Source organism: Choloepus didactylus, chromosome 19 (assembly GCF_015220235.1).
Source record: "Choloepus didactylus isolate mChoDid1 chromosome 19, mChoDid1.pri, whole genome shotgun sequence".
Taxonomy (NCBI): Eukaryota; Metazoa; Chordata; class Mammalia; order Pilosa; family Megalonychidae; genus Choloepus; species Choloepus didactylus.
Genome location: NC_051325.1, coordinates 45482366 through 45498915, shown reverse-complemented (window position 1 = coordinate 45498915; position 16550 = coordinate 45482366). Strand labels below are relative to the sequence as shown.

Below are 16550 nucleotides of genomic sequence, written 5' to 3'. Positions count from 1 at the left end.
CTCTGCTCTATTCTCAGAAATTCCCCCTTTCCCTGATTTTTTGCCAATTCTTTACCCTTTTCCCTGCCTTGGTCTTGCACCTGACTGTGCCTGTTTTCTAGCTTGTTACTTCCTTAGGCCATTGTGCTCTTTGCAAGCAACAGTATCTCCAGGGGAGAATCCATGGTTTTTATGGTCCTTTTTATAGCAAATATATTTAACTCTTGGGGAAAAAACTAAATTTACAGACATTAAACTGATAAATTGTAATTGAGGCTCCTGGATGATTGGAGTAATAAATTATTAGTTTTTTCAGTTTATGTCAGACATGCCATGAACTCACTTAGAAAATGAGACCCTCATACTCTAGTCTTAAAGCTCTACTTAAGGACTAAATATCACATTCATTTGTACATGAGAACTAATTATGAAACTTAAGGACATCTGTGAGATGTCCACAAAACCAAAATAAAGCATTAAATATGAGGCAGTGTCTACATCTGGGCTAGAATGGGAAAAGACCTTTGAGAGCCTATGATCCCTCCATTGTTTTACATAAGGAAGTTGAGAGCTTCAGGGCTGGAGGATCTGACCTGAGGCAATACCACTAGCCCCAGATCCTGGATTTCATACACAAGGCTTCTTTTTGCTTTCCAAAGATGCTCCAGTGCACTTCTAGATCACTAAAGCCAATTACTGGGCTCTCATTACTATGGTGTTCAAAAGGCATTTATGCGAAAAAACTCTGTGTCATCAAGGTTATTATGGTAGGAGTGGGGGTGGGGGCTTAAATCTAGGGTAGATTAAAATAAGTCATTTAAAAACTCAGGTGAAATACTGGAATGGAATTTATTTTGTTAAGTGATGTATGCACATGGTTTAAAACATCAAAGAGTATAGGAGTGTTAATAATGAACTGGAAGAGTGACATGCTCCACTTGCACTCAACTCCTATCTTTATCACTCCATAGAGAGAACTACTTTTAACTCTTTCAGCTCTCTTTTTTTAATTGTCTGTATTTCTGTTTCTTGGTTTTTGAAGTATAGATGTTATTTAATAATTTTCTTCCTGAGGGATTAGGGTTTAGCTTATTTCTACCTCCTTTTCCCCCACTCCTTCCTGTAGTCATGTCATTATTTTTGGTTCCTCTTTTAAAGTTTTTTTTTTTTTTTTAAAGTTACCTTAGTAACTTTAATATGTCAGCACCTCTTATAAATTATTTTATCTACAAAGATAGTTCTTTAGACTCTATCCAGTTTGGAGTAGTAAATTAGGGTTTGTGCCCTTGTGGTTGTTGGGCTAGAAGGCACTGGTGGTAAATGTTCTCTGGAAGTGATCTATTCATGTTTTCCTCATGTGTCACAGTGAATCATGAGATAATCTAAAATGCTTAATTTTGAATTTTACCATAATCTTTGTCTTTTTTATATTTACAGAAATAAATATCTTCATTCAATAGATGATAATGAAAATACAGAAGAAAGAGAAGCAGGTAAGTGATCACATTTCTTTTAAGTGAATGCATCTAGCATACATTGGTGCTTTTTTAGCACGAGGAAATGCTAGCAGTGTTGTCTCATCTTTTAGCCTCTAGAGTACCCTGTGTTGCCCCTGTTTTGCATTCTCTGCCTGGTAACTGAGCGCTTTGTTCTGAATGACTTACGTGGATTTTACTTTTTGCTCAGGTCAGTTCCGTGTAGGAATAAATGTAATGAAAATTATGAATCAAAATATTATTCAAAATTTGCTGTGTGGAAGAGAGATTTCTTCCCTCCCTTGGAAAAGCGTTCCAAGTTTTCATAAAATAGACGTGATAATTCTTTGCAGTTTATATTTTTATCATTTTGAATTTTTCATTGAACTATAAGCATTCTTATTTATAGGAATTCTTATTTATGAAGATCTGTGGGAGGTTGCTCTTAGAGGAGCTAGTGAATTCCTTGGATGGTATGAACATAAGCTTTTTGGCCTTTGGTTTCTTAGAGGTAATGGGAATTGATGAAAACATTTGGACTGTGTGACCTATCCAGCTAAGATCTCTTTCTTTAGTTAATACCTCCCTGCTCCAGTTGGTTATATGTTTAAAGGAACCCGGAGACTCCAAACAGTGTGGGTTAGGGGGCTGAGATGAAGGATCTGCTTCTGTCTCTTGTGAACAGGGTATATCTGATGGGCTGGTTTCCCTTTTACAGAATTGAATGACAACTTGGTAACTGGGGGCCTTTGCTGGAACCCAGGGGTATTTGATTGAACCCAGGGTACCTTTTTTGTGCAGAGGTTAGGTGGGACCAGCCACTTTTATCTCTCCACTCTGCTTCCAAGGAGCACTAGTCAGATAAGTGTGACTAGTCAGATACATAGTTATAAGGACTAATCTCTTGTCTATACCCAGTGGATAGGTCCTTATAAAACCCAAACAAAACAACCTGTTGGGGGAAATAGTTGTCTCATCTGTTGCCAGTTCTTAACTAGAAGAACCAGAAGAATAGTGACCAAGTACTATCTACATACTGGTTTTCTTTTCTTTCTAGCTCTGTAAAGAGTTTTCAACTGTTAAATAAACACTACCGAGATGCAGTTGCATCTGCCAGGACTTTAGCCTATGGATATAATCAGGTGTGCAAAGTTGTGTGTACAAGGGCTTTCAATTGCTGCTTTATCTATAATAGCAAAAATGGAAAAGAACCTACATGTTCATCAAGGAGGGGGACTATTTGAATTACAGCACACCCACTTAATAGGAACATTATGCAGCTGGTAGAAAGAACACAATACTGCAGATAATCCCAAGCCCCCAAAGCTGTTGTCATTTATGATATGTGAACAGGTATATGTTTCTTAAAGCGATTGGCAGATGAAAATTTTTGAACATTCTTTTAAGTCAAGCTTTTATTTAAATAAAACATACTATGACAGTTGTCTTAAAATGAATCCTTGTTTCTTTCAGGATTTTTCTTGTTCATGTTAAGACCTTTGGTATGTCAGTTAGCTGTCATGTAGCCTCGGTTAGGTGGGTTTTCATTTTTATCACCTTACCAGGGATATTTTAAACCTCATAGTAATATTGATAAACATGGTGGGATTTTTATTTAAAGATTAATAGAAGATATGGTAGAGGGGCGAATTAAATAAGTGGAGCCACTTTCAGGAATTTTATCTTGCTTCTCTTAAAAGTATTGATGGTACGCCAGACTGATGACTTAATTGCAGGAAGTTGCAGAGCATGAAAATAGATTAAGTTAGAGCTAAAGCATTCTACAGGCTCCCTGATTGAGCATCTGCATAGAGAGTTCAGTGCTTGACAGAAGGGAGGTCTGCATTCCGGAATGAACTTGTCTTTGATTTCAACAGAACCATAATGAAATTTTAACTTTCAGCTGCATGACTTGGGGCAAGTTAAGCTTTGTTTTTCTCATCACTTAAAATGGGAGCAGTGATACATGCTTCACAAGGTATTGATAAAGATTAACTGAGGTAATTTGTTGAGTGCTTCGCATTCATTCAATATGTTGATGTCAAAGAACTTAAACTTCTTCAGTATGACAACAAAATTAACCATCAAACTTTGTCCTTTCTTTTATTATGATTCTCAAGTGTAAGAAGTAGCAGCAAATAAAACATTTACACTAAAAAATCCTTCATTTCTACTAATTCATTTTTCCTCTTCTCTAGAGAAAAATGACATGGAAATCACATTCTGATCTTGAAAATTCCCCATTTCCTTGTCCAGAATCTTACCAAAGTAAATTAAACTAAGACAAATTTTACAGGTTAATCAAAACTCTGTAATAAATAATCATGCTTAGCCATTTGCCAGAAAGGGCATAACAGAAGTAGTATACCAAGAACAAAGGGTTTAGAGATTGATTTTGTATTGCCTAAATTTTAATAACACATTTTATAATGAATCATTTTGTTAAATTTTTGTTTCTTTCCTCTTATTAGGAGGTGCTATGTCATTTATATAACTTAAAAAAGAACTAAACTTCTGCTTCTAAGAAATATGTATTTTAATTCCTACAATAACCAAGCAGTATTAGAAAGAAAAAAAAAAAGATGAAATGTGAGCTCTAATCACTGAAAAACCATTTAGCACTACTGATGCATAATATTGCTGAAAATATTTTCTTTGACAGGGGATACATCCTAATGTTAGTGATGACAAAGCTATGATATGGAAATAACTGAGTTTTGTTCATTCCAGCTCCTTGCTTGGCAATGAGAGAGGTTCAAAATATAAGACATGGCCCTGGTCTGTAGGCACTTATAAACTGAAGGTGAGAGGGGTTTTGGTGCACATATCCAGCATAGGAGAGAATTAGTAAGTGATGAATACAATAGAAATAGGGTATTTTATAAGTAGAATAAAAACTTAGAGCTACAACTTGCAGTATCTAGGGGAGAGTCTTGCCTCCTCACCCTGTGACTTAAGAGTTTTAGGTCCTCTAGAAAACAAAGGTTGGGTGGGAAGAATTTTCTTCAGCTATGCTGTGAGAATCTCAAAGGCCTTCAGGTTATTAGCCTTTGTTTCCTTCCCTAGAGTGAATATGGATATAATTTATTCACTAAACAAATATTCAGCATTTATTCATCTAAGAAATATTTGGGTGTCTACTTGGAGCTGGGTACAACAGTGACTACAAGTTGATTCTTTTTCTTAAGCAACTTAGTTCCCTGGTTACAAATAGGCAATTTTATATTGTGCCAGGGTTTTATATTTGGCAGAGGGGTGATGATGGGAGTGTCAGTCCATCAAAGCATTTGAGAGTGTTTTAAAAGAGGTGCTGTCCTATGGAAAAAGCCAGGTTTCAGTTAAAACAAAGAAGAAAATGAGTGTTCAGGTTGCTTCAGAAGAGTTAGGAGAAAGGCCTGGGGTGAAGTCAGGAAGATAAAGCACATAGTGGTGAGGGAGATTGGAAAGGCCTGGAGTGCAGTGCTCCATTTTGGGTGCTGATGAATGATAAACCAGGATAAGAAGCATGGTAGATTTAGCTGGCTGCCACATTCCCAAAGGATTGGTCTCAGCTGTCGAAAGATCTCTAGATCCTAGCTTCAGATCTGTAGGAAAATGTTTACCACCAACATGGGTCTGTAAATAATGATCCAGAATTCATGAAAGAGGAAGAATAGCAAAGTTGATAATATGAGTGGGCTAATAATTCATTTCTAAGGCTTTTTGGCGTCATGCCATGGAAGGTCTGAAAATGAAGGCTTATGCTATCAGAACTTGGGTTTAATAGTCATTGGAAAACCTTTTTCAACAATGCATAAAGAGGGATAGCTAGTGAATTGCCTTATCCTGGAATTACATTTCAAAGAAATTGAAATTATTATGATCTTATCCAACCTGTCTCTCCTCCGAAAAAAAGAAAAAAGAAATCTGAGCATTAAGTGCATTCCCCAATCTTTAATTGACATAACAATTTTTTTTTTCATCATTCTGATTCATTTTGTGTTATGAAACATATAATGGAAAGGCCAGAGCATAGTGACCAGGATGGTAAAAATAATGTTGGCTCATTTCATAGGAGGTGTGATAGATGAAACCATGATTATGTAGCCTGAAGAAGTGAAGATTTAAGGGCATCATGTGAAAGAGGGATTAATTTTATCTGTTGCTGAACCTGTGGACAAGAATGAGACACATGGGAAAAGTTTCAGGATGACAGGCTTTTAGTTTCATGTAAAGAACATCCTGAGAAGTTGAGCTGCCTAGCTGTGGCATATGCCTTGTAAGCAGTAAGCTTCTTGTCCCTAGGAGAGTCTGGAGGGCCATTTCCTTCTAAGTTGGGGAACATGAGATGGGAGTTTGGCCTAGATGATGTCAGAGGTCCATCCTGACTAGGATCCTAGGTTTTGCCAGTAGATTTATTTATGGTACATTTTAAGCAAATACTATTAATAAATGGCATATAAATAGAATTTTAACTAAAATAAAGTAATGATTACATAATACATAATGGTTCTTTTAGCTCGTGTTACTGAGGTCATCTAATATATCGCTGGCATTTATGAGACAGACACAAAATTTATTTTTTAATGGAAATTAAAACTACTAGTTTTTAAATTCTATGAATAAAGAGGTTTTAGGTCTGTTTCTGTGTATAAAATGTTGGAATAAAGAGGACTACTGAAAAACAGTAACTAGGGTCGCCTTGTTCCTGTCCTAAGCAGAGGAGGAGGAGTCTTGAAAGCTCTGGGGAAGAATCCTTTGGAACCATTTTATAGTGGTGATGAAAGATTTAGGAGCTGTGACATCTTTAAATCACCCATAAGTGTTGATATGACTGTGGAGACTTGTTTTCCTCTACCTAATTTTGATTCACCTTTGGGAAAACTATCCCCAGAAATTAGAGTATTATGAAAAAAAGCAGGAGTACAGCAGGGAATTTCTTTCCATTTTTTTTTAGATATGGTTTATAACTTTCTCACTAACTCCCTATTCAGTCCTTCAGTTAGCCCATCCCTTTATTAGTAGCATGGTCATGGATAAATTTTGCAAGTTTTTAGAAACTACTTAATATTTAGTGACCAAAGGCCAGAGTTTTCTCCTTCAGTGGGAGTAGAGGAAATGGAGTGCTCATGGTTTGCAGAATGTGTTCCTGTGAATGGTAGTTGTAGGTCTTCTGGTACCTGCCAAATCGATGCTTAATGTATATTAGACCTGATCTTGGGACCCTACTGGGTGAAGATACAAAGTCTTAGAAATCACTTATTTAATCTTTTTTTTTTTTTTTTTTATTTTTAAATAAATTCAAACATACATTAACAGTTGCAAAAATAATATGAACCCCATACATAGAACTCCAGCATACCCCAACCCCCCTCCACTGATACCCCGATCTACCAACTTTAATATTTTGTCACTTTACCATTTCTTTCTTTCCCTCCCTCCCTATCATCCATCATCTATTGCTCTCTTCTGAACGTATGAGAGCAAGTTGCACACATCCTTGAACAAATAATATAATTCACATATACATTTCCTATGAACAAGAATATTCATTTATGTAATCACATTAAGTGTAATTAAGAAGTTCAAGAAATTTAACATTGATGTAAAGCTTACATTCTATATTTCATTTTTTTCTTATGTCCCAATTGTGTCCTTTTGAGCCTTTTCTACTCTGTTCTTAGATCTCATTCAGGATCATCTATGACATTTAATTGTCATTATCTATTTAGACTGTCTTTTTTTTCCATTGTGGAAACTTACATACAGCATAAATCTTCCCATTCCAACCCTACCCAAGCGTTCCATTTAGTGGGATTAATCACATTCACAATGTTGCAATGCCATCAACTTCCCACCGTCTATTACTAGAAATTTCCCTTCACCCCAAACAGAAACCCTACACTCATTTCTTATTAACTCCCCATTGCCCCTTCCCCCACTTCTCGTAATCCATACTCTACTTTTCATCTCTATGATTATATTCTCTGATACTTCCTTTGTGTTTACCGTGGGACTTAAATTTAACATCTTTAAGTCTATAACAATCTTGTTTTCTTTGATACCAACTTAACTTCAATAGGACACATAAATTATGTTCCTATACTCCTCCATTCCCCTACTTTTACGTAGTTCTTGTCAAAAATTACATATTTTACATTAAGTCCAAAACCACTGATTTATCATTACAGTTTATGTATTTTAGATCCTGTAGGAAGTAAATAGTGGAGTTACAAATCAAAAATACAGTAGTATTGGTATTAATATTTACCATGTGGTCTTTACTGTAAATCTCTATTTCTTCATGTGGTTTCAGTCAATTGTTTAGTGTCCCTTCCTTTCAGCCTGCACAATTCCCTTTAGTATTTCTTATAGGACTGATCTACTGGTGATGAAGTCCCTCAGCTTTCAGTTATCCGAGAATGTTTTCATCTCCCTCTCATTTTTACCCTCCAGGTGTTTGTGAATTTTCTAAGTCTCTGATGTTTATTGACTTCTATTTGTATTCAATTGTGGTCAGAGAATGTGCTTTGAATAAATTCAATTTAAAAAAAAAATTATTGAGGCTTGTTTTCTGTCCCAGCCTATGGTCTATTCTGGAGAAAGTTCCGTGATCATTAGAGAAGAATGTGTATCCTGGTGATCTGGGATGTAATGTTCTCTATATGTCTGTTAAATTTCTCTATCTCTCTCTCCTTCCTTTGTTTCTCTGTCAGTAGGGCTCCTTTAGTATCTGAAGTAGGGCAGATCTTTTATTAGCAAAATCTCTCAGCATTTGTTTGTTTTTGAAAAATTTAAGCTCTCCCTCAAATTTGAAGGAGAGTTTTGCTGGATAAAGTATTCTTGGTTGGAAATTTTTCTCTCTCAGAATTTTAAATATGTCATGCCACTGCCTTCTCGCCTCCATGGTGGCAGCTGAGTAGTCACAACTTAGTCTTACGTTGTTTCCTTTGTATATGGTAAATTGCTTTTCTTTTGCTGCTTTCAGAACTTGCTCCTTCTCTTCAGTATTTGAGAGTCTGATCAGAATATGTCTTGGAGTGGGTTTATTTGGATTTATTCTATTTGGAGTTCGCTGGGCATTTATGCTTTGTGTATTTATATTGTGTGTAAGGTTTGGGACATTTTCCCCAACAATTTCTTGGAATACTCTTTCTAGACCTTTACCCTTCTCTTCCCCTTCAGGGACACCAATGAGTCTTGTATTTTATTTGGACGTTTCATTTTATCTATCATATCCCTGAGATCCATTTTGATTTTTTTGATTTTTTTCCCCATTCTTTCTTTTGTTCTTTCATTTTCCATTCTGTGGTTCTCGAGGTTGCTGAGTCATTGTTCAGCTTCCTCTAGTCTTGTACTATAAGTATCCAGAATCTTTTTAATATGGTCAGCAGTTTCTTTTATTTCCATAAGATCATCTATTTTTTTTATTTACTCTTGCAATTTCTTCTTTATGCTCTTCTGAGGTCTTCTTCACGTCCTTTATATTCTGTGCCATACTCTTCTTCATGTCCTTTGTATCCTGTGCCATGCTCTCATTGTTTGTCTGTAGTTCTTTGATTAATTGCTCCAAGTACTGTGTTTCCTCTGATCTTTTGATTCGGGTGTTTGGGTTTGGGTTATCCATATCATCTGGTTTTTTCATACGCTTTAAAATTTTCTGTTGTTTTCGACCTTTCGGCATTTGCTTTACTTGATAGGGTTCTTTTAGGATATGAAGGATTATTCAGTCACCAATCTCTAATTTGTCAGATCTACAGCTTGGTGGCATACACTTTCTCTGACTAACCAGCAGATGGCATCTGTGAGTCACCTATTCCCCTCAAGTCAGTTCTCCCCAACTTTGTCTTTGTGGTGTGTGGGGGTCTGGTTCTTGTGGGGTCCAATTGGTGCCCCAAGTTTGTGTGTGTTGCTGGTGCTGTCCGCCCTGAATGTGGGGCATGTGTCTGAGTGGTTAGGGAGGCAGGGCAGCTTTAATAATCAAACCTCCCAAGTGTTCCTGGAGATTTAAGGCTGTTGCAAGAGTCTAAACCTTTATTTCAGTCTCACCACCGATCGTCTCTGCTGCTGATCCACAAGTCCTTGGTATGGGCGTATGGTCCCTGGGATTTCCAAGTGGGTTCCTCTTCCCAGCCTTGCCCTTCTAGGGCCTCTGCTGAGGGAAGGCTGTGCTAATCACAAGTATGCGCCGTCCCTCAAGGGAAGCCCTGGGCCGCTGTAAAGATGGCTGAATGGGGTGTGTTTATTTCCCCCTTTTCGCACAGCTCTGCCTTCCCAGCTCTGGGCCAGTTAGCTGTGAGTGCGCTAAAGGCTACTGTCCATGCCCGATATTGTGGCGTGTGCGTGGTGTTGCTGGAAACACTTCCTGTCACCCTGGGTCCCTTGGTGCAGCTCTGGGCTGTGGCTCAGGCGCCGGGCAGAAGTGTTCCTAGCCTGCCAGGGAAGATGGCTGCAAGGGGCGTGGTTTTTTCCCCTTTTGGCTCACCGCTGCCTTCCTTGCTCTGAGACAACTAGCAGTGGGTGTGTGAAAGTCTATCTTCCACGCCAGATATTGAGGCGTTCACACAGCCCTTTCCTGCTACGCTTCACTGTGTGGGTCTCACTGCTGTATCTGCAGCGCTTTTGGTTTTTTGTTTTTTTTGTTTTTTTTTTTTAATCTTCATTTTATTGAGATATATTCACATACCACGCAGTCATACAAAACAAATCGTACATTCGATTGTTCACAGTACCATTACATAGTTGTACATTCATCACCTAAATCAATCCCTGACACCTTCATTAGCACACACACAAAAATAACAAGAATAATAATTAAAGTGAAAAAGAGCAATTGAAGTAAGAAAGAACACTGGGTACCTTTGTCTGTTTGTTTCCTTCCCCTATTTTTCTACTCATCCATCCATAAACTAGACAAAGTGGAGTGTGGTCCTTATGGCTTTCCCAATCCCATTGTCACCCCTCATAAGCTACATTTTTACACAGTTGTCTTCGAGATTCATGGGTTCTGGGTTGTAGTTTGATAGTTTCAGGTATCCACCACCAGCTACCCCAATTCTTTAGAACCTAAAAAGGGTTGTCTAAAGTGTGCATAAGAGTGCCCACCAGAGTGACCTCTCGGCTCCTTTTGGAATCTCTCTGCCACTGAAGCTTATTTCATTTCCTTTCACATCCCCCTTTTGGTCAAGAAGATGTTCTCCGTCCCAGGATGCCAGGTCTACATTCCTCCCCGGGAGTCATATTCCACGTTGCCCGGGAGATTCCCTCCCCTGGGTGTCTGATCCCATGTAGGGGGGAGGGCAGTGATTTCATCTTTCAAGCTGGCTTAGCTAGAGAGACAGGGCCACATCTGAGCAACAAAGAGGCATTCGGGAGGAGGCTCTTAGGCCCAATTATAGGGAGGCCTAGCCTAACTTTTGTTTTTTTTTTTAAAAAAAGAGCTAGTTCACCTCCAAACGCTAACCCACGGCTTCCACACACTGCAGCACGGCTGCCAGACATTCAGTGGCTTACTCACTCGTTTCAGAACGCAGACTCCCGGTTTCACTAAGTGCACAGTCCCTGTGGATTTAGCAGACCTTGTCCAGCTGGTGCATTGCTGGAACTGGTGTTCTGGGTCACTTTCTGGCTTTTATCTAGTATTTTTCACAGAGGTGTTTTTTTGCCCTGTCTCTCCTAGCTGCCATCTTAGGTTCTCACTTATTTAATCTTATGTGTTCTGCTAAATTGTTTTTTTCTGCCAGCATTTCTCATTCTGATCTATGGAACAAATAGGTTTATGAAGAAATATGTAGAAGAGGAAAAGTTAATAGTTGGAAGTTGTCTGGGTTAGAGGTTGTAGAGATAGAGTGGTGTCAGGAAGATGGATAAGGGAAATAAAGTAGAAGGGTTTAGAGGTATTTGCTGATTCTTATTTCTAAATTTGATATATCCCAAATATGAGGCAGCATAATGAAGTGGTCAAAAGTATGGGCTTTTGAACCCAGAAATCAAAGCTTGGTTTTTTCAAATCTTAGCTTTTTAGCATTTACTAGCTGTATGACCTTGGGTGAGTTGTTTAACCTCTTTGAGATTCTTTTCAATTTTTTATACTGGAGTCATAATTGGAAGCATAATATGCCTCTTAGGGTTTTTGGTGATATAATACATTTAAGGTACTTAGCATACTGTCATATACTCCATGCTTAATAAAATTAAGGTTCAGGTCCCTCTGGACTTGTTGGTTCTTTTTATTCCAGGAAGAACACATCACAGGTTGAACACAGGGAAGCTTAGAGATGATATCTATCTTTTTGATTTTAGGCATCTTAGTGGGTATAAAATTATTATCATTATTGACACCTGTTTTATCTTAAAATACTGAAACAATTCTGGGTTGTTTTAATCTGATTGCTCCTGACTAAAAAGTTGAGTTTATGAAAAGAAGTATTCCCTATGCACGTGTACAATATATGTAATCCCAGGACAGAGTCTTGCCTTCTTTTTTTTTTTAAGTTTTTTTTTTTAATTTTAAGTTCAATTTTATTGAGATATTTTCACAACCAGACAATCATTCACAGTGTACAATCAACTTTTCACAGTACCATCATATACTTGTACATTCATCACCCCAATTTTTGAACATTTTCCTTACTCCAAAAAGAATAAAAATAAAAGTAAGTAGAAAAGAACACCCAAAGCATTCCACCACCACCCCCCATCCCATCCTATTTTTCACTTAGTTTTTATCTCCATTTTTCTACTCATCTGTCCATATACTGGTTAAAGGGAGTGTGAGCCACAATGTTTTCACAATCACACCATCACACCATGTAAGCTACATAGTTAATGCAGTCGTCTTCAAGAATCAAGGCTACTGGGTTGCATTTCCACAGTTTCAGGTATTTCTTCCTAGCTATTCCAATACACTAAAAACTAAAAAAGGGTTATCTATATAGAACATAAAAATGCCCTCCAGAGTGACCTTTCAACTCAATTTGGGATCTCGCAGCCACTAAAACTTTATTTTGTTTCATTTCGCTTCCCCCTTTTGCTCAAGAAGATTTTCTCAATCCCATGATGCTGGGTCCAGGCTCATCCCCAGGAGTCATGTCCTGCATTGCCAGGGAGATTTACACCCCTGAGTCATGTCCCACCTAGTGGGGAGGGCTGTGAGTTCACCTGCTGAGTGGGCTTAGAGAGAAAGAGATTGCCTTCACTTTTGTGTATGGCAGTGATATGGTTCAAGCTTGACCTAAATTCTGGGCTCAGAAGCTCTGGTAGCCCCAGGCTACAATAAGATTGCAGATGGGCCAGGAATGAAGAGTTAGAGAAATACTCTTCTTTGAATATGCTGAACATTTTCTTGGCCTAGAAGATATCACAAAGAAATTCTAGAAGAGGTTTCTCCTGGCCTTGGTGAAATAAGCATAATTCCACCTAATCATATTAGGAAGTTGAGTCACTTGAGGGTTTGGTTTGTCCAAAGACATAGTAGTTTGGAAATCAAACTCGTAGTTTTGCAAACAACACAGATACTTATTAAATATCACTTTTCCTCTGTCCTCCAATCCATCAGTCCTCAGTTTTGTGACTTTGCTTGTGAACTTGAAGTCAAATTTCTAAGACTCTTGAAAAATCAATAGAGAAAATATCTCCCCCCTTCTAAATTTTAACTGTGTGGAATTGGAGGTGGGAACTAGAATTGAGGAGAGAGGTTTTAGAACCATTGCATCCCCAAATCCTTTGATGACTTTTTAGTCTGTAACTTACTTGCCTTCTCAGCAGCATTTGACACCTGTGATCGTTCTGTCTTGAAATGCTCTTTTCTTCAGGTTTCTGTGATACCACGCTTTATTGCATTCCCCCCCCCCCCCACACCTACATCAGTGACCTGACTGCTCCTTCACACTCTGTGGCTGTTTCTTCCTCTGGGAATCCTTTAATACAGTGTGCGTCAGATTTTGGTCCTGGGTCATCATCTCTCTTTATCTATTCTCGTGGCTTCAGTGCTGTCTTTAAGTTACTGACTTCCAATTCTTTTTTTTTTTTTTTTTTAATTAAATTCAGTTTTATTGAAATACATTCACACACCATACAGTCATCCATGATATACAATCCAATGTCCACAGTATGATAACATAGTTATGTGTTCATCACCACAATCTGTCTCTGAACATTTTCCTTACATCAGAAAGAACCAGAACAAGAATAAAAAATAAAAGTGAAAAAAGAACACCCAAATCATCCCCCCATCCCACCCCATTTGTCCTTTAGTTTTTATCCCCATTCCTCCACTCATCCATACACTAGATAAAGGGGGTGTGATCCACAAGGTCTTCACAATCACACTGTCACCCCTTGTAATCTACATTATTATATAATTGTCTTCAGGAGTCCAGACTGCTGGGTTGGAGTTTGGTAGTTTCAGGTATTTACTTCTAGCTATTCCAATACATTAAAGCCTAAGAGGTGTTATCTATATAGTGCACAAGAATGTCCACCAGACTCCATTTGGAATCTCTCAGCCACTGAAACTATTTCGTCTCATTTTGCATCCCCCTTTTGGTCAAGAAGATACTCTCAGTCCCACGATGCCGGGTCCACATTCATCCCCGGGACTGACTTCCAATTCTTTATTTCTAGACTGGAAGAAATTTTTCTTGGGAAAATACATTCAAGAGTTTACTGGGCATCTCTGTCTGAATTACCATCAGATACCTGAAACTGAACTCTCCTCGTCCTGGTTCTAACCAGCTGTGACAATGAGGAACCACATTGTCCTAGGGATCAGAATACCAGCTCTGTTGCCCAAGGCACAGGACTCCAGGGTAGGGCTGGATTGGAGAATAAGGCTTGGAGCTGACTCCCAAACAGGAGGTCCAAGTCCTTTTCCTGCAGTAACACCTAACCACCCTATGAAAGACTTACTTGACCTGTTCACCTACTGGCAGGCAGACACTGCAAATAGAAAGCAGAGATCCCTCTGGACTTGCGGTTCTTATTCCAGGGAGACCATGTCACAGGTTGAACACAGGGAAGCCTAGAGACAATACGTGTCTTTTTTATTATAGCCATCTTAGGGGGTATAGAATGGTATCTCATTATAGTTTTGAAATGGGTTTTTATCTTCTTATCATCAGGGCGTTGTAACAATTGTTTATAAATTCTGGGTATATCCTTATTAGATACGTAATACGTAATATGCGAATATTTTCTCTAATTCTGTTTTTTTTTTTTTTTTTTACTTAACGTTCTTTAAAGTATAAAAATTACTTAATTGTTTTTGTTACTTTTTGCTGTGTTCTAGTTGGAGGAGTGATGAATGGTGAATAGAAGGCAGGGAAATCAAACAGTGTCAATTTTTCTTTAACATCTGACTCTCTAAACCTATTCAGTCATAGATGTTTGAGTCTAGGCCTGATATTCAGTAGGTGAAGGTTATGAAAAAGTTATTAATTTGGTGAATGTATTTGATTTTTAAATGAAAAATATTTAAATTCTTTAATTATTGTATTTCTTAAGATATAAATAATTTTTAGAAAAAATTTGGGGGGAGTCTAGTAGCAACATTATCATTATCTTAACTTTAATTTTTCAAAGAAAGGGTTATAATCCTGAATTTTGGGGGAGCTATATTATTAAAAACTTGGAAGTATTGTCCCCGTTCAATCTTCAGATTTCTAATTATACCTGTTTTTCATGTCAGTATTTGAAGAAGCTATTAATTGGTCATTCTTTCCATGAATGAGAATGAAAAATTGTCTCTCTCAACTCCTCAGGAACTTGGATAGAGAATCTGCCACCTTAAAGAAGATCATTATCAGGTATCCATATTTGGATTCCTTACAAGAGAGAAATAAGATTTTTTTCCCTACAATTTTATGGAGATATATTCACATAACATACAATTACCCACAGTATACAATCGGTTGTTCCCAGTATCATCATATAGTTGTACATTTATCACCACAGTCAGCACTTGAACATATTGATTACTATGAAAAAGTTTTTTTTGGGGGGGGGAATAATAAAAAGATAATAATAAAAAGAAAAATAAAGTGTCATGCAATATAATACGTTAGTAAGGACAGAAAACACCACTACCAAGAATCCCATACTCCTCCTTATATCCGCCTCTCATACACATTTAACTTTGGTATATTGCCTTTGTTACATTTAATGGAAGCATATTACAATGTTACTGTTGACCATAGACTCTGGTTTGTTTTGATTCTGTTTTTTTCCCAAATAGCATCCCTATTTCAATACTCGGCGTGGTTGACATTCGTTTGTTCTCCCACATGTGAGAACATTTTTATATTTGTATATTGGCCACTCCAGTTTTTGCCAAATTATACAGTCCCAGTCTTCATCATCTGTCTTTACCTCTGGTGTCATACATTCTCCTATCCCACCTCTTTCAGCCTTACTCACAGACATCTTTTTTCAGTGTACTTACAATATTGTGTTTACCATCTCACAGTATTATGTGATCTATTTCTAGATCTATACAATCAATCCTGCTAAACATTCTGTAGTCCTTCAGCATCAAATGCCTAATCTCTACCCTCTTTCTATCTCCTGGTAGCCTGTGTTATCAGTTTTTAACTCTCAAAGTTTGCTCACTGATTTTTAGCATTTGCTAAAAAATGCCATCATCTGAGCCTTCAGTGAATCGTAACATTTTGGTGGTGGAGGGTCTTACCTCGGTGTTGATGGCTGCTGAATGATCAGGGTTGTGGCTGTTGAAGGTTTGAGTGGCTGTGGTAATTTTTAAAAATAAGACAACAATGAAGTATGCCATATCTTAGCTAGACTTCTCCATAACTTGATGCAGTTTGTCTGTCATTGCTTACTGCTTCACCTTGCACTTTTATGCTATAAAGATGGCTTCTTTCATTAAATCTCATGAACCAACCTCTGCTAGCTTCAGACTTTTATTCTGCAGCTTCCTCACCTCTCTCAGGTTTCAGAGAATTGAAGAGAGTTGGGGCCTTGCTCTGGATTAGTCTTTGGCTTAAGAGAATGTTGTGGCTGTTTTGATCTTCTGTCCAGACCACTAAAACTTTCTTCATATTAGCAATAAGGCTGTTTTGCATTCTTAACATTCATGTATTCACTGGAGTAGCATTTTTA

The 16550-nt window shown here is 37.8% G+C and overlaps 1 protein-coding gene across 3 annotated transcripts in view; it reads left to right on the top strand.

Annotated features, from left to right (window-relative positions):
* The window catches only part of CHD6 (chromodomain helicase DNA binding protein 6), a 293252-nt gene that overhangs the window by 68180 nt on the left and 208522 nt on the right, over positions 1 to 16550 (top strand). For all 3 annotated transcript variants that reach the window (XR_005213217.1, XM_037812432.1, XM_037812433.1), the window contains exon 2: positions 1417 to 1472. Coding sequence is in view for 2 of the 3 variants with exons in the window: in XM_037812432.1 (XP_037668360.1) it covers positions 1440 to 1472 (33 nt within the window). In the remaining variant the exon portion in view is untranslated. The remainder of the gene's footprint in view (positions 1 to 1416; positions 1473 to 16550) is intronic.